Source organism: Cydia pomonella, chromosome 27 (genome assembly GCF_033807575.1).
Source record: "Cydia pomonella isolate Wapato2018A chromosome 27, ilCydPomo1, whole genome shotgun sequence".
Lineage (NCBI taxonomy): Eukaryota > Metazoa > Arthropoda > Insecta > Lepidoptera > Tortricidae > Cydia > Cydia pomonella.
In genome coordinates this window covers 2,857,692-2,879,226 of record NC_084729.1, presented here as the reverse complement: position 1 = coordinate 2,879,226, position 21,535 = coordinate 2,857,692, and the positions used below count along the sequence as shown (strand labels likewise).

Sequence of the window (21,535 nt, the reverse complement as noted above, 5' to 3'; positions counted from 1 at the left end):
CAGCTACTTGACAATAGATGTCGCGACGAACGAAAAGTCGAATGCTCAACAACCAGATCATAGGACTCATAGTGTTGTGTTCCTGGCGGTAAGATTGCCAGAGCTCAACGAGGGTGCGTGTGCCGAAGGGAACTTTTCAAAATTGCGAAATTTTCCACATTGGAAAGTTCCGGAAACTTCTTATGATTTTGTATGGGGGTTGAAAGTTTCCGAAACATAAAAAGGAAATTTCTTATAATACTGTGAAATTTTCCGAGAACTTCCTATTTTTTGGAAACTCCGCAACTTGCACATCTGTAGCGGGGTGTTAAATAGGGTCCGTAACGCGCATGTAACACCTCTGGAGTTGCAGGCGTCTGTCTATAGATTACGGTAACCGCTTACCATCGGGCGGGCGGTATGCTTGTTTGCCACCGACGTAGTATTAAAAAAAGGCCAAAGGTATGGCAGCATCGGTTCGAGCGATGGCCCCTTAACCTTTGGCCTATGCTCTACAAATGCTCTATTAAATGGCGTCACTTTTTGATATTTAATACATATGAAAGAGTAAGGATCAAAGTCAAATGGCGTTCTAAAAGTTTTAATCATGTGTCGAAAGATGGCAGTAAATTTACTGTGGCTACAAAGTTTTGTTTGACAATCCACCTCTATTTCAATTTCTGTTTGACAATAATAATGGCGTTACTTTACCGCACTAGTGTGGTGAATAGCACTTTACATGCCTATGTCGGAATCTTATTTCTAATATCATTTTTTTCTAAACTGAACAGTTTGCGCGAGAGACACTTCCAAAGTGGTAAAATGTGTCCCCTCCCCCGTAACTTCTAAAATAATAGAATGATATAACTAAAAAAATATATGATATACATTACCATGCAAACTTTCACCGAAAATTGGTTTGAACGAGATCTAGTTTTTTTTAATACGTCAAACGGTACGGAACCCTTCATGGGCGAGTCCGACTCGCACTTGGTCGCTTTTTGTAGACCCATGAAAGAGAGACAACACCATACATTGTGTTGTTATAGCTCAACGAGGGTGCGAGGTGTTAGAGTCGGCAACGCGCATCTAACGCCTCTGGTGACCATCAGGCGGGCCGTATGCTTGTCTGCCACCGACGTAGTTAATAAAAAAGATACCTTTTGCCCTTTATGTATGCATATTGGTAGTTGTAGCCTCACTATATCCATGTGAACAACAACTATTAAATACATGCATATGTATATGGGCAAAAAAACCAAATAGGTATGAACAATCATTAGATATTCAAGTTGACCTATTACAGATAAATATTTACGTCTCAAACTAACAAAACAAGGAAAATTCCGACAAAATCGCAGGTGCAGTTGCAATCGCGCCCAATCTTGTTTACGTCCGTCTATATAAAGCCCAGCGCCCGTCCAATCTTCACAAAACTGATCTAAACTTCACGTTGAATCTTCCAAGATGGCTGCCCTCAAGACTCTGCTCATCCTCGTCCTGTTGGCGATTGTCATGGCAATCGCCGTGGCTGTCCGTGTCGAGCCCTGTGATCAGGTCTGCAACCGTATAGCTGCTGAACGTGATGAGTGCTGCCGTTCCCATGGCTATAACCGTGCCACCTGTAGTAATGGAAATGAGATGAACTGCTACTAGTACTAGGCGTTGGGTTGGACACATTCTTCTACATCTGGCTCCATTCTGCAAGATTTGAAGAGCTTTCTTCACGTCTACACCTTGGCTCGCGTTTTTATCAAACGAAGAGTATTCTGCACGACTTGAAGGCTATTCGATTTCGATTTGGACTTAATTCTGCAAGATTTAAATAGATTTCTGATTAAACCTTACCCAAATCAAGATCTTGACGAGTACTTTTGAACCGTCGCCAGAAAACTACGGACAAGAAGGCATCCTGCAAGATCATTGATGTCTTTGTGTTTCTGTTCCAACGCTTCGCATCGGCTCAAACTCAATTGCAGGTTAGGAGCTAGTTAACCTAAAAAAGTGTTTTTCTGTAAAACTTTGCTGTGAAAATAGCGCAAAGTTTAATCATTCTACTTAGGATGCCTTCGCGCCTGCTTTTTGTTTTTCCGCTTTTTTTACTGGGTTTTACCAGACTACTGTGTCATCATCGTTTCCTTGGTGGTAATATCTGGTACGAATTTTATGAAATGATTTTTTGGCTCAAGGTCTTATATGTTAAAAGAAAGCTTTTATTGTAAGCGGTCTGCTCTCCTCTTAATGGCACGTTTTAAAGCAACAATGTCTTTAAAAAAACCGGCCAAGTACGAGTCGGACTCGCGCACCGAGGGTTCCGTACAAAAATTTACGGTTTTCGCAATATTTCCTTTATCTGTGCTATAAGACGTTGCTTCATACCAAATTTCAAGATTTTGAGTTCACGAGAAGTACCCTACAGGTTTTGATTCCCTTGCGAGTGTCGAAAATTTGCGGCATAAACGGCTGTATCTTTTGATTGCGTTGGCTTAGAAGTTTGGTTTTTTTCACAGCTCCAAGGGACAGTAGACCTGAGTATTTGATATAAATTCCAGCTTGATACCTCCACGCGTTCCTGAGAAAAAGGGTCTTGACAGACAGAGACGGACGGACGGACAACAAAGTGATCCTATAAGGGTTCCGTTTTTCCTTTCGAGGTACGGAACCCTAAAAACATCCATCGTGAAATCGTCAAATTTATGTAACAGTTTAATCGAAACCCAATCAGCCACGCGGTGCCAAAATGCATTATTTTTGGAGATAACAAAACGTATCTCCGAATGGGCTGTTTTATGAATTTGAACCATATAAAAAGGATGGTAAGATTGCTTTTAAAACGATTACTTATGACGGCGTTTTTCGCAGTAGCACTGCATAAAAGAAACAATACCTTTTGTCTAACAGATTAGGATCCTAGACCCAAAAAGTCATCTCATAAAAATTATACTTTAACTATAAGTGTGTCCATATGCCTATCTAAGCTACTCTACCATTTGGCGTTGAAACTCTAGGTCCATGGGGTCCCAGCGCGCACAAGTTTTTTGGAGAAATCGCGAAACGTCTGGTTGACGTAACTGGTGACCGAAGAGCTGGCGGCTTCCTCGCAGAGCGTATCAGTATTGCGATACAACGAGGAAATGTCGCCAGCATCCTTGGTACAATGCCTCAAGGGCCTATTTTAGATATAAGCTAGTTATAGTAATCATCTGTATATATCCATTATGTATATTGTTATTGTAAATAAATATAGCAGTAGCTACTCTTCAGTGATTTTGATTTAGTTTTCGAGTTGGGATACTGTTACTACTTGTGTTGTCTTGTAATATACAAAAATAAATTTGAAAAAAAAAACTATAAAGTATTAAGTATATATTTTGTTTTACTTCCTTTTTATTACACGCTTTTATTTAACTTGCCGTGTTAGTATGTATGTATGTATCAAGTAGGAGTTAAAAATTTAGTTCCGGTCTTGGTCTTCTTAATTCTCTTTGTCGCCAGAAAACGCGGCCCGATCATCGACCTCTTGCATTCGAACCACCACACTGAACGCGCGTGTCCTAGACTATAGAACCTAACCATAAAGAAACAGTACCCCTAGTGTAAATAAATTCGATTTCGAAACGTGACGACGCGTTTGCGTTTAGTCTCATTTTGTATTGGATTTAGAAAGAGCGCGCCAAGCGGGACGTTTTGGAAACTCAAAATCCTATACAAAATGAGACTTAACGCAAACGCGTTCGTCACGTTATGATGTCGATCAAATTTACACTAGGGGTACAGTTGTAATAAACCATTAAAACAATCGTACTTTTTGATTTATTTTGTTTTATTTAAATAGCGCAAATAAGCGCTAACAGTGGATGTAGGATAGTGGACGTGGCATAGTGGGTGTAGGATAATGGGTGTGGGATAATGGGTGTGGCATAGTGGGTGTGGGATAGTGGGTGTAGGATAATGGGTGTAGGATAATGGGTGTGGCATAGTGGGTGTGGGATAGTGGGTGTAGCAGCGTCAGTAGCAATACATCCCGCCTTCACAGGATGCGTAAGTGACATGTCCGTGCGCGCGGCAACATTCAGCTTTCTCGGCGTCACTTCTACTGCACACCTGGAATAGAACAGAATTAATTTAAAATTGATAGGTAATTACATTTATTAGTACAATAATATAACCTTATAAACAATTAATAATGTAAACTAAAACTAAAATATGACTAAATTAAATCTAAAACTAAAATAAATCTAAAAATGGCCCCTGCGGCATAGTACCGAAAAGAACAGAATTACTTATAGAGTTAGATCAAGATAAGTTGGCAGCGATTTTGACAGCCCAGAGAGTGCCAGTGTTATTTTATTATTTTAAACGTCAAACATTTTGGACGATCGGCCTAGTGGGTAGTGATTAATTTGTGTAATAAGCACCGATATTTCTTTCTAAGTCATGGGTGTTTTCTATGTATTTACATATTGTATATATATCGTTGCCTGAGTACCCACAACACTAGACTTCTTGAGCTTACTGTGGGGTTTAGTCAATTTGTGTAAGAATGTCCAATATTTATTTTATTTATTTAAACATCTATGAAATTATGACGTTTACTTGCACAGGCTAGGCTATTTAAAATCGTTGCAAACTTAGCTTGGTCTGACTCTAGCATCTTGTTAAGGTTCCGTGCCAAAAAGGTGGAAAAGGAACCCTTATGTTGCGACTCTGTCCGTCCGTCTGTCTGTCACATCGCTAAATATCTATAACTTAAGCTATCGATTAAAAATTTGGAATAAACACGAACAAGGCTAACTCACATAAATTTTTTTTTTATTAACTATGGAAAATGGCCGGAATGAAGAAGGGAATTTTTTGAAGTGTAGTTACAAAATCAAGGGTATTATTTGAAAGAGCTCTAATTGTACATCCCAAAACCTTTTCTTAAAAAAAAAAGATTCATGAAAGGATATGTAAAAAAAAAAAAATTATTTCCGAAGTTTATCAACGAAAAATGATCAAATTTTCACATAACATTAACTTCATCATATATATTACAGGAAAAATATAATCACACCTCTGTCTTGACTACTATTATTTTCATCACACCTGGTAAATACTTGCGAGTTCCTGTAATTGGCTCTGTATTACTATGTAAAACGTTTAATGTATTTTTTAAAGCTGGTAATTCCTTGTATAAATAAAAAATAAATAAAAGATACCCTCTTGATTATTCAAAAACTAATGAGAAAGTTGCATTTTATCCACATGTGGGGCAAAGTAATAAGATGCAAATTTTGAGTCGTTTCCTTATGTTAGCTGGTAGAATTTACTTTTAAATAATGATTTTGAATGTAATTTTTTTTATTAAGTACCTTCCTTTCTTCTCCTTGGAATTTTTTTCTTTATTTGGATTTGATTTAAAACAAATTGTTTTACAAGGGGGTAAAGTTGTTTAACCGTTCGTGCTGAGTTTTATCCATGTTTGGAGTGATCAATCTATGCTTGTGTATTTATGCACAATTGCACGCACACTACCACGAAAGTCAGTAAGCAAATATATATATTTAATTCCGTATAAGATAAATCAAATGGCGATATACCTTCGGCCTATATATAATTCCAATCGTGTGTTTATTTAATACATATCCATATATATAATTTTTATTTGAAAATAAATCATAATTGTCGAGTTATGATTTAAAAGTGTCGATAGAACGTAGTGATTATATTATTATATGCTCTTTGAGTGTCGACTTTTAATGCCAAATTGTCCCAAATTCAAAAGTTACCATAATAATGCTAGACAAAAACTATTTCAATAAGAAAAAAAATATGAAAATAACAAGTTTGGTTTCTATGTCAATGAGAGTTGGATTTCAGCCCACATAGGTATGTACTCGTCTAAAAGTTAATCTAAAGCGCGAATTACATCCACACTTCCCGATTTGGGCCCCAAATCTGTCCAGGGCGGCTACCGGGAAAATCGAAATTCGTCAATTGCGGGCATTTTTCTCTGTCACTCTGATTACGTCTTACTAAGAGTAAAAGAGAAAGATCCCCGCAATTTGCGAATTTCGGTTTTCGCGGTAGGCCCCCTGATTTCGGGCCTGATAATCGTTTTCCGTTTCACGGAATATCAGCACATTGTTAACAAAATTTGAAATGACCTTGTCTCCAATTGCCGAAAATGTTCAGTGTTTGATATTTTTGCATATGAACCATTTTTTTACATTTTAAATATTGTAAGCGATGTGCTGATATTTGGTGAAACGGAAAAATACTCTTGCTCGGGCCCGAAATCGGGTCTGATAAAGTGTGGATGTAATTGGCACTTTAGGTGTGAGCGTAATAACTGCTCTGCAGAGGGCGGCGCCGTTTTTAAAGTAGTTTATACTTAATTAATGAAGATTATAAATATAATACTATCAGTTACCTCGTCACAAGCCCACACCCTCGTCCATGTATTGGTTGCCTCAGTGTGAGCAACCATGGTTACCGCAACCAGCACAACCAGGAACATTACTTTGAACGACATCATATTAATGGTTGACGTATTATTTAAATCTGTTTACACTTTAAGAAGCGTTAAGTTGTACAGTAGTCCGCGTAATGATATTATGATGTTGAGTAATCCGTTTATATAGTCTGCCATCTGCTATAGAAGTCAATTCAAATGTACATTTTGATGTCATATTAATATCTAATTGAAGTTATATTGTTATCATTCGCGCGTGCATTTCGCTCGTACTTCGTAGTGCATATATTAGTGCGAGCGAGACACATGGATTAATGATAACAAAATGACATTATTTAGATATGTTTTCGACATCAAAAATGAATTGCCCTTATACTACGAAAACAACCGTAGCAGCCAATGGAAAATTAGTTAGAATTTGGAATAGGGTGAATATAATTGAATGAGTTTTCTTATGATTGTTACAACTATTATAGTATAGTGTTAGTCCAGTATGAAGTGCCAATTACATCCACACTTTATCAGGCCTGATATCAGACCCGATTTCGGGCCCGAAAAAGAATATTTTTCCGTTTCACAATTTCACGAATCAGCACATCGTTTACCTACAATATTTGAAATGGTTCATATGCAACAAATATTTAACATTTTCGGCAATGAGAGACAAAGTATTTTTTTACATTTCAAACATTGTTAACGATGTGCTGATATTCCGTGAAACGAAAACGATTATCAGACCCGAAAATGGGACTGATTTCGGGCCCGAAATCGAGAAGTGTGGATGTAATTGGCGCTTAAGTAGGGAAAAAGTATACAAAGACGAAAGGCCAGTTCAGACGGGAACAATTTTTCGCCAAAGTCTGGTCATCAGCCAGCCTAAGCCAAGGTGACAATCGCTATCACGTCGACAACGAAACACTTTGTGTCTCTATCATTTTTCTATACAATACAATACAATACAATACAAATACTCTTTATTGCACACCTCAATACAGAAACAGTACAAATAATACAACACATAAAGAAGAGGTAAACAACAGGCGGTCTTATCGCTAAAAAGCGATCTCTTCCAGACAACCTTTAGGTAGCGAAATTAAAAAAAAAATTATGTCATGTCAGTAGGTGTTCCAGATAACCAACCACAAATGTATCATATTTGCTGACGACATGACCCTCCTGTTTAGACATGACAACGACTCCAATGACTACTCCTACATTAAGGAAACTTACACAAATATCACAGACTGGTTACAGGAACACAATTTAATAATTAATACAAATAAAACAAAGATAATACAATTCAGACCCTATCAGAAAAAGCCTACCGATTTAACACCGCTGTTGCAGGATCTAAAAATAAATGAAGACACAGAATGCACTTTATTAGGAATAACTATTGACACTCATATCAACTGGACAAAACATATATCAAAAGTAAAATCAAAACTATCTACTTTCCTTTTTGCCCTGAGCATTCTAAAGTCAAACACTCATACTGAGTGCGCCTTGTCCGCATATCACTCTTACGCTCAAGCTTGGTTACGTTACGGTATTATGTTATGGGGTCATAGCAGTGACGCTCATGATCTCTATATAGCCCAAAAAAAATGTGTCCGCATACTAACTAATATACAACAAACCGACAGTTGCAAGAAACATTTCACCAACCTCCAAATTTTGACTCTCCCCTCTCTCTACATTCTAGAAATTTCAACTTTTGTCCGAAACAATATAAAATTATTTGAATATTGTAAAAGTGCACGTCGAAATAATAAGCTCTCACCCCCGGAACCAATTTTAGATATCTACAAAAAAGGCCCTTATTTCAGGGCCATCCAGGTTTACAACAAACTGCCCAACAAAATTAGAAACATAGAAAATTTAAAGTCATTCATATCAAATTTAAAATTATTTTTAATGGAGAAGGCATACTATTCCGTCCAAGAGTTCATGGAAGATAACTTTATTTTGTAATTACTAATGATATTCCCTTATTGCATATTATATATCCCTAATTAACACCTTGTGTACTGAAATGTTAATTTAGGTACGACTATTTAATTCTTAGTTAATTCTTTAATAAGTTTAGACAATGTTGTTTATATTTAATTAAGAACATTACATGATAGAAACTAGAATACCTAGATGTAAGATTATTTGCAATGCCCTAACAGGGTGCCATGTGTTTTCACACTCTAATATAACATCTATTATGTACCATGGTTTCGCAATAAAGATTTCTATTTCTATTTCTATTTCTATGTAGCCTCAGTACCAGTCATCAGTTAGAAAAAATACAGCGAATTTAAGATTTTCATACAAAAATTGTTTTTGGTTTATTGCGTTTGTTTTATAAGGTGGAGCAACATAAACTAATTTTAGATCCTAGATATGCCCCATGTCCTTAAATATGCAAAACTAATTACAGGCATATATCTCATGTCATTGTATGTGCAAAGTTTCATTACAATCCAACACGTAGTTTTAAAATGAAAACGAAACTTCGTTTGTAGGGAAAGGAAATTCGGCCGAGCTTGCCGGGAACCCTTAAGACGAAAGGGGACGGCTCCTCCAAATAAATAAATAAATATTATAGGACATTATTACACAAATTGACCAAGTCCCACAGTAAGCTCAATAAGGCTTGTGTTGAGGGTACTTAGACAACGATATATATAATATATAAATATTTATAAATACTTAAATACATAGAAAACACCCATGACTCAGGAACAAATATCCATGCTCATCTCACGAAACCAAATAAACGTAGTCTCCATTTTCCTCTCTGAATATTGACATTATGGAAAATATTTTTACATAATTTGATGCATATTAACCATGGCTATGCACCTACGATTTTTTAGATTTTTACGATTATTGTAAAAATTAGGAGCGAAAAACATATTTCATACAAATTTTTAAATACTCCTAACTTTTATAAGAATTAAAAATTCAAATATAATCAAACGTAGGTGCATAGATGTGGTTCATGTACAATAAATTGTGTCAAAATATTTGTATGAAAAGGCGATTTCGCACGGGTCACTTCACTTTTGATTTAAGGCACAATGTACTAAAAAAAATTATTCCCTTGGTATGGAATTGTTGTCACTTGTAAAAGAAATGTTAACTAATATTTAATGTTTGATTTTAAGGTTCTCGAACTTAAATCTAAGGTTGTCTGGAAGAGATCGCTTAAAACAATAAGACCCCCTGTTGCTCCCTTTATTTATATTGCAAATCTGTTTGTAGGTTGTCTGGAAGAGATCGCTTAAAACAATAAGACCCCCTGTTGCTGTTGCTGTTGTTGTTGTTGTCTGTTTATAAAAAAATGTTTTCTTTGTGGTGAAATTAAGAATATTTCTTACATCAACCAACCAATCTGTCATTGAAGGTACCTACAAAATATATATGGCGAACAAAGTTTTGACTTTGATAAAAAAAAAAACAAATCACTGCGCACTTCACTCCGTCAATAACGTCTAAGTTCATGTCATGAGCTTGTGCTACCCTAGCGCCACCTGAGAGATTTCGAACTATTATTTACAGCTGCCAGCTGGACACTTTAGCAACAGTTTTCCCATAAGAGATTGTTCTCGTAAAAAAAGGATGATCGGGTAATAAATTTCCCATCGATTTGTTATTTTTATATCTGGGACACAAAAACGCTAAATTGCAGTAATAATGTCAGAATTTAGTGTAAGTGGATGACAAAAGGAAGTAAACAAAATAGGTAAAAGTATGTTTAATCATGTATTGTTTATTTTGAATTGCATTTTTATAAATTGTAAGAAAAAACAAAACAATTAGTAACAGAATCAGAAAGAAAGCTACTCGTAAATCAAAATTACATATTAAGATTAGTTTTTTTTTTATTGAGTACACAAACAAGTCACAGTCTAGAATTTAATACAAGACACATCGTAGGCAAACCTTGAAGAGGTTTGGGGATAAAAAAAAGAAAAAACAATATATTAATATCTTATATCCAATAAAGTAGTAGTTTATTATTATTATTATAGTAGGTAGAGTCAGACCAAGATAAGTTGGCAGCGATTTTGATAGCCCAGACGGCGCAAGTGTCAAAAAAAGAAATAATTTCATAGAATTTTGACATTTAAAATAACCCGTGCACCGTCTGGGCTATCAAAATTGCTGCAAATTTATCTTGGTTTGACTTAATGGCGTAATAGGAATTTACCTGAAGCATACTTATATTTAACCTACCAAGAAACGAAGATGACACAGTTATAGCCAGTAAAAAAGGCAAAAAAAAACATAGGCGTGAACACATCCTATAGAATGATAAAATTTCGCGCTTTTTTCACTGAAAAAGCTTACAGATAAAAACTTTTGTAAGTTAACACGCTCCAAATTTAAAGTTGATCTGCCGATGCGAAGCGTTGGAACAGAAACACAAAGACATCAAAGATCTTGGGTGTTCGTAATTTTCAGATGTCGGTTCAAAAGTACTCGTCAAGTTCTTCAATTTAGTAAAATGAAGGCCTAATCGAAATCGACATGAAGTGTAAAAAAGTATTTAAATTTTGCAGAATGTAAGGCATATCGAAATCGATTAGTGCGTCCTTCGAATCGTCTAGAATACTCTTTGATTGATGAAAATGGGAGCCAAGGTGTAGACGTCATGAAAGCTCTCCAAATCTTGCAGAATGGAGCTTAGATGTAGAAGAATGTGTCCAACCAAACGTCTAGTAGTAGCAGTACATCTCGCCTTTAATAGTACAATAGGCAAACTTGTAGCCATGGGCGCGGCAACATTCATCTCTTTCAGGTGGTATACGGTTGCAGACCTGGTCACAGGGCTCGACACGGACAGCCACGGCGGTTGCCATGACAATCGCCAACAGGACGAGGATGAGCAGAGTCTTGAGGGCAGCCATTTTGGAAGTTTCAACGTGAAGTTTAAATCAGTTGTGTGAAGATTGGACGGGCGCTGGGCTTTATATAAACGGACGTAAACAAGTTCGCAGCTGCAATTCAGCTGCAATTTTCCTTATTTTGATAGATTGAGATGTAAATATTTTTCTGTAATGGGGTAGACCGAGGCGAATCGATTCACAGGGCGAAACGGTTCAAACTTTAAGATTGGTGGTGTTTAAACTATTATGACTGTCGTCGCCGACTAAGATTAAAACAGGCTTAAATGTAAGTAAGTAAAAGTGACGTATACTTTTGGCGTTTTATTGCCGCCTAATACTTGGCCGCCGCTCCGGCCGCGCGTGCCGTGCAACTGATATGAGTAGAGGCTAAGGTGCTGGCGCACGTAGACCAAGCACCGTGCTCTCTCCCACGGCACTAAAGTTAGGCCATCGGGTCGTTTGCTGTACGTGCGACTTAGACCCGGAGGCTCAAGCACGGATGGAACATCCGCTGACCTGAGCGCCCTCTGGACCATGTCGTTCAGGGCATGGTGACGCATCGCCGGCAACTCAATGCATGATGGCCGTCGGCCCCCGCCGTGGAACCGCAGATGCATACGTGTGATTGACATACATCGCAGCCCAGGCGGAGAGCGACGGACACCCGCAACGAGTCACCGTCGAGTAACGTGTCCACCAAACCCCTAATTATGGCTGCGACACAGCCAGAAACCTTGCGCGGTCTACCCCCGAAGCGCATCAAATATCTAATTTACCTACTTACTTTCATTTAAGCGTGTTTTAATCTTAGTCAGCGGCGACAGTCATACATAAGTAATAGTTTAAACATCACGTTTTTTAAAAAGTTTGAACCGATTCGCCCTGTGATCCGGTTCGCCTCGGTCTACCCTATAACAGAAAAATATTTACATCAAAAACTAACAAAATAAGGAAAATTACGGCTGAATTACAGCTGCGAACTTGTTTACGTCCATCTATATGACGGCCGGTCTGGCTTAGTGGGTAGTGACCCTGCCTATGAAGCCGATGGTCCTGCATGGTCTCGTATTCCGGTACGGGCATTTATTTGTGTGATATTTGTTCCTGAGTCATGGGAGTCTTCTACTCGTATTTAGAGTCAGACCAAGATACAGACGGCTCAAGTGTTATTTTAAACGTCAAATATCTATAAGATTACGCTCGTGGTTCAATTTTGAAATCTTTCGCTTGCGCGGGTATCCATATTAGCAAAATTAAATCCCAGGCATACGGAGAAACGTGAAAATCGTTCTCACGGTCTAACTAATGATTCTCCGACAATTGTTTCGCAGATTATCGATTCGCAGACAACGATTCGCCGAACATCGTTTCGCAGAGTGATTTATTTGTAGATGTAAGTTTTGGTCGACTAACGTTACGCACTCTTGATTCACATAAAGTTCAGTTCGCTTCTGTGTAAATTAGCAGAGCAATTATTGGACGATTTTCATTTGGCAGAGTAATCTTTTCATTTAAGGAATGTTTAGCCAAATAACGTTTCACATTTTATACATCTTTTTTTTCGAAATATTTTTTTTTACAAAAAAAGGATGAAATAAAATATTATTCTTTTTAGGGTTCCGTAGTCAACTAGGAACCCTTATAGTTTCGCTATGTCCGTCTGTCTGTCTGTCTGTCCGAAACTTTGCTCCGTGGTCGTTAGTGCTAGAAAGCTGAAATTTGGCATGGATATAAAAAATCAATAAAGCCGACAAAGTCGTAGAATAAAATCTAAAAAATTTTTTTAGAGGGGGTGAAATATTTTTTTTTGCTTCTACCCTACAGTGTGGGATATCGTTAGAAAGGTCTTTCAAAACTAATAGGGGTCTTCAACACACATTTTTTGATAAAAAGAATATGTTCGAAGATAATCGCTCCTAAAGAAAAAAAACAGTGCCCTTGAAAATGCCGACGTGAAGACGACCAGGAGCAAAACCGGTGTGAGCGGCTCAAGGATGTCGAGAGGTGTACGTCGCTTTCTACCCAAGAGCATGTCGGGCCACGCTCAGTGTAGGGTTCCGTAGTTACTCTTCCGTCGCAATAAGCTAAACTGGAGCTTAAAGTGTAGTAAATGGTACCTTTCACCCGAGTTAAACAAATAGGCAAATTTGCATAATCAGTACCTAATTAAAGTAAGTCTTTTTACTATGAAGGGAAAACTTTTTGCGATAACTCAAAAACAGCTAAACTGATCATGTACGCTATAGTTTTCATTTAATGTCTTTCTTAAGCTCTACTTCCACGATTTTTTTCATATTTTTTTGACCTATGGTTCAAAAGTTAGAGGGGGGGGGGGCTCTAACTTTTGAACCAGTTTAGCTGTTTTTGAGTTATCGCAAAAAGTTTCCCTTTCATAGTAAAAAGACGTAATATTCACAGTTCATCCCTTGTTTAATAATCTCCTATACTTTAAGCTCCAGTTTAGCTTATTATGACGGAAAAGTAACTACGGAACCCTACACTGAGCATGGCCCGATATGCTATTGTTTAAGTCTAGGATGCGTTAAGTATATGTATAAAAAGTAAGTTACTAAGACGTTAGCGAATATCTACTGTCAAAATCGTGGTAAGCCTACAGTTGCACTACATGAAATTTGTGGTTTTCGAGAGAAAATGCTCGAGTTTCATAAGAAAACACCCAAATCACCATACACATGCCATTAAAAACTGAGGAGTTCCCTCAATTCCTCATGGATCCATCATCAGATCAAAACCAACACTCACAGGTATATCCTGTCGCTAATGTGGACATTGTCAGTTCGACATTCCTTTCCCATACTTTTCAAATCCAGTTTCGTTACTCTTTTCAGACAAATCAAAGAGTAAAGTAAGTAATATGCTGGTAATGATGGGGCATAAGTGTTACTTGGAATCAGTTTTTAATGCATTCAGTATTATTATTGCCAGCGTGAACGTGCCAGCTCTTCTTGAGCCTGCCGGTATTGTAAGAGACAATGGTAAGAGACCGGACGGAATGTCACTAATTCCGTGGAAGATGGGACGGGTGCTGGTGTGGGACGTCACATGTGTCCCGTCACCCTAGTCCCGTCTCATCTCCACGGCACAACTGCAAAAGCCGGCGCGGCAGCAGAGGCGAGGCGGCCGAAAAATTAAAAAACCGGCCAAGAGCATGTCGGGCCATGCTCAGAGTAGGGTTCCATAGTTACTCCTTCGTCACAATAAGCTAAACTGGAGCTTAAAGTATAGTCGATTGAACAACCAAGGGATGAACTGTGTACGTCTTTTTACTATGAAGGGGAAACTTTTTGCGATAACTCAAAAACAGCTAAACTGATCATATCCGCTATAGTTTTCATTTGATGTCTTTTTTAAGCTCTACTTCCAAGATTTTTTTCATATTTTTTGGATTTCAAAAGTTAGAGGGGGGGACAATTTTTTTTTTCTTTCAGAGCGTTTATCTCCGAATATATTCACTTTATCAAAAAATGTTTGTTGAAGACCCCTATTAGTGTTGAGAGACCTTTCCAACGATATCCCACACAGTAGGGTTGCTAGAAAAAAAAAATTCACCCCTACACGTAAAGGTGGGGTAAAGCTCTACTTCCACGATTTTTTTCATATTTTTTTGACCTATGGTTCAAAAGTTAGAGGGGGACACATTTTTTTTTTCTTTCGGAGCGATTATCTCCGAATATATTCACTTTATCAAAAAATGTTTGTTGAAAACCCCTATTAGTTTTGAAAGACCTTTCTAACGATATCCCACACTGTAGGGTTGAAGCAAAAAAAATATTTCACCCCCTCTAAAAAAGAATCTTTAGATTTTATTGTTCGACTTTCTCGGCTTTATTGATTTATATATCCATGCCACATTTCAGCCTTCTAGCACTAACGACCACGGAGCAAAGCCTCGGACAGATGGACAGACGGACATGGCGAAACTATAAGGGTTCCTAGTTGACTACGGAACCCTAAAAAGATCAAATATACCCCTATATTCTCGGCTCCGAATACGATTTCGTACCTTTTGGCGTCAAGACCCTTGACTCGTGGGGTCCGAATGCGTCTACTCTATTCAAGGATTTAGCCAAAAAATTGCAGACGCTACCGGTGATCGTAGAGCTTGCAACTTCCTCCAGTGCCGGATTAAGACATTTTGGTGCCCTAAGCATTTCTAGACCATGGTGCCCCCTCATCAAGATTACATTGAATTTTCTTGGTAAATTGAGTGACGTTTATTGCCGCATTACTGCTGAGAATAGAATATTCAATCCGTCAGACCATTTTATCACGGAAATTGACAGTACTGCAGCAGTAATGTTCCAACAGTAGGTAAGGTCAAGTGTTAGCAAATTCGATTTTTTCGATTTCAAGTTTTTTTCGAATTTGGACCTAAAAATACGTGTAATCAGAGTTTGCTTCATTCCAGGTGTGCATAAATGTTTCCTCTTTTTCAGTTTTTTTTGCTTATAAATCGAAAACGGTACGGCCGACGGAAAATTTGTTCTAATTACGAGTATTATTAAAATTGATATCTGAGGATCTGAAATGTAATTTAACTATGTTCTTGCAATAAAATATATGGATTGATTGATTGATTTAAGGTACCTTAATATGTATTCGTAGTAAATTGTAAAAAAAAGTCGACATTTTTTTTATTTTATTTTTTTTATACTACGTCGGTGGCAAACAAGCATACGGCCCGCCTGATAGTAAGCAGTCTCCGTAGCCTATGTACGCCTGCAACTCCAGAGGAGTTACATGCGCGTTGCCGACCCTAAACCCCCCCCCCCCCCCCCCGTTGAGTCAAAAAATCGTTGAGTTGAGTTGTATTTTTGGTAAAATCATGTTAATAATCCGAAAACGCTTTCTTACCAGTTTCTGATCCACCAAGTGCTATTGTAATTGACAGTGGGTTCCTTCTACATCGAGTGGTTTGGCAATCCAAAGGACAAAGTTATCTCCTAAGGATCGCAAAATGTATGCACACCTCCTGGTATAGAGCAAACTCGGATTACACGCATTTAGGACCAAATAAATGTATTTAAACAATTTCCAGCTTGCTGGGAATTAATTCCTCAAAACGCTATTTTTGGATCTAATTTGATTGGCCTAAATCGTGTAAGTTTAGATCAGTGTTTTTAAAGGCAAAGTCTAAGGCTGAACACGCGGAGCGTTCGATCGGTGCTTACGGATGAGGCCAAAGGTCGAGCTGGAAGAAAGCAACGCTTGAATTTGACCAATGGCGAGGCTGGACGTCCGGAGCGTCCGATTGCGGCGCGTTATCATATAATACAACCAATGGCGAGGTGTGAGCGGCAGCCCAGCTGCGAGAGAGGACAGCATGGATTTTGATTCATGGCCAATTGAAAGTGAGAAGTGAGGCAGTTTGCATAAAATAGAAGGCCTGGCGTCGCATAAGACCTAACGCCGAACTGCAAAAAGAGTGGCTTGAAATCGAACCTATGTAATCACGGTCCTCCTACTGCTCGGCCCTTGGCTTAACTCGAAAGCGCAACTTGATAAGATGCTTTTGTTTTTCGGCCTTCGCAGGGCCCTTTATTACACTTTGACAATTAGGTCGCAGGATCGTGGCTCTGCCGCAACTCGGCCTGGCCGACACATCTGGTGTGCAAGAGAGCAAAATACGCTACAAAATCGGTAATCTACGTCGAGAAAATCGGTTGGCCACAAGCCCGACGGTAAGATTTTTTGGCCATGAGCTTTGATGGCCTCCGCGTAAGGTTGGAGATTTGCTTACGTGTCCTCACTCTCTTACGACCCTTCGTTATTAGATGGGTACTTGCACACGTATCAAGAAGTTTCGTGTACATAAGTACTACACTACGACTGCGATGCTGATGCAGCCTGCGCGTTTTTTTTTCCTATGATTTTGGTGCCCCCCTACACGTGGTGCCCTAAGCAAGTGCTTATTTTGCTTAATGGTTAATCCGGCACTGACTTCCTCGCACAGAGAATAAGTATTGCGATACAACGAGGAAATGCTGCCAGCATCTACGGCACCATGCCGCCCCGAATAGTTTTTAATTATTTATTTTAAAATTAGTTTTACATATTTTTATTTATATTTAAAACATTAAAAACGTTAGTAGTTCCTATCATCAAAAATAAAACTGGTGATATATCCGATAAAACGAATTACAGGCCTATTTCTCTGGCAACCATTATAGCTAGAGTGTTTGACGGCCTGCTTAGTGTGCAACTGGACAAGTGTTTGCAGATACATGACGCTCAGTTCGGTTTTCGTGCAGGCCTTTCCACAGAGAGCGCAATCACATGTCTAAAGCAGGCTGTCGAGTATTATACAAGAAGAAAAACGCCTATATATGCGTGCTTTTTGGATCTTTCCAAAGTTTTGATCTTGTCAATTACGACCTACTTTGGAAAAAGCTTGACAAGGTCAAGTTTCCCAAGGAGCTAACACGTATATTTAGCTGTTGGTACGGTGGCCAGAGAAACAGTGTCCGGTGGGGCAACGTACTTTCGGACGAGTACGGATTGCAATGCGGTGTAAGGCAAGGGGGCCTAACCTCCCCGAAATTATTTAATTTATATATTAATGACCTAATCGATGGACTCAGCAGCACGCATGTCGGATGCCATGTTGACAGAGTCTGTTTCAATAATATAAGTTATGCGGATGATATGGTGTTGCTGAGCCCGTCGATAGGGGGATTAAAAATACTTATCGACATTTGCGAATCGTACGCCCGTGACCATAAGTTAAAATACAATGCGCTCAAAAGCGAATATATGGTTTTTAAAGCGGGAACCAAAAGCCCAACGTATGTCCCTCCCATTCTTCTTGATGGACAGGAACTAAATAGGGTGAGGTCTTTTAAATATCTTGGACATTTGGTTACCGAAAATCTGCGTGATGATGCAGACATTGAGAGGGAACGCAGAGCTTTAGCGATGAGAGCAAACATGATTGCGCGCAGGTTCAGCCGATGTACAGCCCAAGTAAAGATAGCCTTATTTAAAGCGTACTGTACATCTCTGTACACATGTAGTCTATGGACAAGGTACACCCAGCGATCGCTAAATGCTCTGCGGGTCCAATACAACGATGCCTTTAGGGTGCTGTTGCGGCTGCCGCGATACTGTAGCGCGTCCGGGATGTTTGCGGATGCGAGCGTGGACGGTTTCCACGCCACGCTCCGCACGCATTACGCCGCGATGCATAGCAGGGTGCGTGACAGCCGCCACAGCCTCCTGGCCACAGTGGCAAATAGATGGGACAGTGGCCTTTTGAGGCACTGGTCCTCCCTGCATGTCAGTTTTAATAGGAAATTTAATTTAATGTAATGTTCGTTATTATTTGTTAATATTTAATTTTTATTTTTATTTATTTAAGTCTAATAGTATATAATTTATAAATTATAGATTGTCAATTGTCTGAAATAAATGAATTTTATTATTTATTTATTTTTAGATTTTAATTTTTATATGTATTATGTTGTGTTTGTACCGAATAAGTTGTTTCTGTAAACATAAAATTATTCGGAAATGTATTAAAAATTAATCGAAGACAACATGTTATTTTTTTGAAATATCTTCTATTGAAACAGTTGCAAACTTGTCTGTCAACAGAATATCTATTATACTGATGCAGACACTAGATTAACATTAAAATTATTTGTCTTTCCTTACTATACGAGTAGGTACCTGTTCCGCTATTATTATAATAAATATGAAATTGTTTTTGTAACATGATTTAATTAATGCGTATTTATTCTGCTTAAAGCATGACTTGATTTATTCGTACTGATTTAGGTAATACCTACTTAAAAGGGCTGGGTGGTTTTTAGGGTTCCGTAGCCAAATGGCAAAAAACGGAACCCTTATAGATTCGTCATGTCCGTCTGTCTGTCCGATTATGTCACAGCCACTTTTTTTTATTGGTATTCAGGACAATAACAGCCGTAGATATACAACATACATAACTATTTTTACATAGTTTTAGGCCAATAACAGTTATCCGTTGGTTGCAGATAGATATATTATTAATAAGACAAAGTAATATTTCAAGTGAAAGTTTGCAAGGCACACAATAGGTGATACATATCGAAATGCTAAACTGGAATATTAGTATTTATCATTCAATCACGTCGAAAATTAAATTTATATATATAATCAATGTAAACGTCATAAAAACAATATTGAAAGTTTCATTGGCATCTCGGATAGAGTGGCTCTACTAAATCTAAATATACACGGCATCAAAATGTCGCTTATACAAGTCTACGCTCCCACAGAAGCAGCAAGCGAAGAAGATATCGAATGTATACATATCAACTATATAATTGTTAATTGTATTGTATATTTAATTTCACCTGACTTGTACAAACTATTTTAATTGCTGACTTGTAAAATTCTTATATTTTGCCAATAAACGAGTATGAGTACAGTACAGAGGTATTACAGTACCTAACTGTACAAATATTAAACTAAATGAATAACTAGCTTAAATCTAAAATAGGCCCTTGAGGCACTGTACCAAGGATGCTGGCGGCATTTCTTCGTTGTATTGCAATGCTGATACTTAGTGCGAGGAAACAGCCAGCTCTTCGATCACAACCACCAGAACCAGACGCTTCGCGATTTCTGCAAAAAACTTGTGTGCGCTGGGACCCCATGGACTAAAGTTTTATTTTAACGCCAAATGGTGAAAAATAGTACTCTTCTCGTATTAGGGTTCCGTACCCAAAGGGTAAAACGGGACCCTATTACTAAGACTCCGCTGTCCGTCTGTCACCAGGCTGTATCTCATGAACCGTGATAGCTAGACAGTAGAAATTTTCACAGATGATATATTTCTGTTGCCGCTAGAACAACAAATACTAAAAAGTACGGAACCCTCGGTTGGCGAGTCGGACTCGCACTTGACCGGTTTTTCATTATATCAGCCACTGGGTAGAAAGCGACGTACACCTCTCGACACCCTTGAGCCGCTCACACCGGTGTTGCTCCTGGTCGTCTTCACGTCGGCATTTTCAGGGGCCCATCTAGTGGGCGGCGAGTCACCGCCTGCCTCGATAACTAGTGAAAACATTGTTATGGCAAGTGTCCGGACGTCTTCGCAATCACCCAGTCTCATTGTCCTCCCAAACTTCAATCCATAGACCGTTATACTGTTAACACACTTTTACTACAATAGTCTCAATGCCTGTTGCGACCGGTTCCTGGGATCCTGGGTGTATTGTTGCGCCAGTGAACGGGTTCCAGCAGGCATTCTACATTCTACATGACATTAAAGCTCTCCAAGGGGTCTCTACGTGTTGGATCTATATCCCCACACAAGCCTATCAAAGGACCGGGATTTATAGCCCCGTGAAATCCAAGGAGATACAATAATGCAGCCTATGTACACGTCCCACTGCTGAGCACAGGCCTTCTCTCAAGCGCGTTGGAGCTATAGTCCCCACGCTGGCCCAATGTGAGTTGGGGCTTCCACAGACACAGAAATGAGTGGTCTGTGGGGGCTTCACATACATCTTTGAACATGGAAAACTGAGTCACTATGCGACTGCTTAAACTCGTTTTAAACTAAGACGTGAGTGAAAGGCCGCTTCTCCGTATAAACGTAGGACCTGCGTAGGACCCATTTTCCTCTCAGGATATGGACACAATGGAAAATATTTTTACCACTTTATTGTAGCTAGCCTTAAGTTAAAATGAGTTTGTTAGGTACTGTTTATATTATGTTTTTTGTACTGACATGAATATATTAATTTATTGTAGGTGTATTAACCTCATTATCATGGATTACCTTATCGTGAGGACCTCAAGTGGGCAAAGTCAGCAGGAAGATGTTCGTGACCAGTGTTATCCGAGCGTAAATTAGAATAGATAGACAGATAGATACATTCTTTATTCATACCCACGATATACATGGCATTGGCATCAGAACAAACAATAAAGAAAAGTGTCATATAACAAAATGCAAACTTAATTTAATAAAAAAAAATTTTTTAGTTAATTAATACGCCATGTATGTGTGTATGTATGTATGCACAGAAAAGGCTCTGACTCAGCATGATGATGCAGCAAGCCACATCGCTGGTATTCTGCCAGTACCTTGAAATTGCCATAATTTGTCTAAAGCAAGCTGTTGAGAACTACTCACGCAGAAAAACACCTGTTTATGCGTGTTTTCTCGATCTTTCCAAAGCCTTCGATCTTGTTAACTATG

At 38.5% G+C, this 21,535-nt stretch overlaps 1 protein-coding gene and 1 long non-coding RNA gene across 6 annotated transcripts; one reads left to right on the top strand and one right to left on the bottom strand.

Annotated features, from left to right (window-relative positions):
• The first annotated feature begins 1,649 nt into the window (after positions 1-1,649).
• Positions 1,650-3,344, top strand: LOC133532763 (uncharacterized). Its single transcript, XR_009801751.1, has 2 exons — positions 1,650-1,958; positions 2,988-3,344. It is a non-coding gene; the product is annotated as an uncharacterized LOC133532763 (long non-coding RNA).
• Positions 3,345-3,784: 440 nt separating this feature from the next.
• LOC133532762 (psychimicin-like) lies at positions 3,785-11,355 on the bottom strand. 5 transcript variants are annotated; one of them, XR_009801747.1, is made up of 2 exons: positions 6,395-7,721; positions 3,785-4,083 (listed from the first exon to the last, which is right to left on the bottom strand). XR_009801747.1 is itself a non-coding variant. In XM_061871556.1 (2 exons), the coding sequence occupies exons 1-2, from the start codon at positions 11,338-11,340 to the stop codon at positions 3,988-3,990; spliced, it is 186 nt and encodes a 61-aa protein (XP_061727540.1). In that variant the 5' UTR covers positions 11,341-11,355; the 3' UTR covers positions 3,785-3,987. The 5 variants fall into 5 exon arrangements, 1 of the variants encoding a protein (XP_061727540.1); XR_009801749.1 differs by having other exon boundaries at positions 6,413-7,721; XR_009801748.1 differs by lacking the exon at positions 6,395-7,721 and adding an exon at positions 5,562-5,677.
• Positions 11,356-21,535: the final 10,180 nt, after the last annotated feature.

Coding starts and splice junctions, on each gene's coding strand:
- LOC133532762 (XM_061871556.1), bottom strand. CDS start 11,340: ATGGCTGCCCTCAAGACTCTGCTCATCCTCGTCCTGTTGGCGATTGTC. Junction 4,084..11,250: donor GTGTCGAGCCCTGTGACCAG/GTCTGCAACCGT, acceptor GTTCTATTCCAG/GTGTGCAGTAGAAGTGACGC.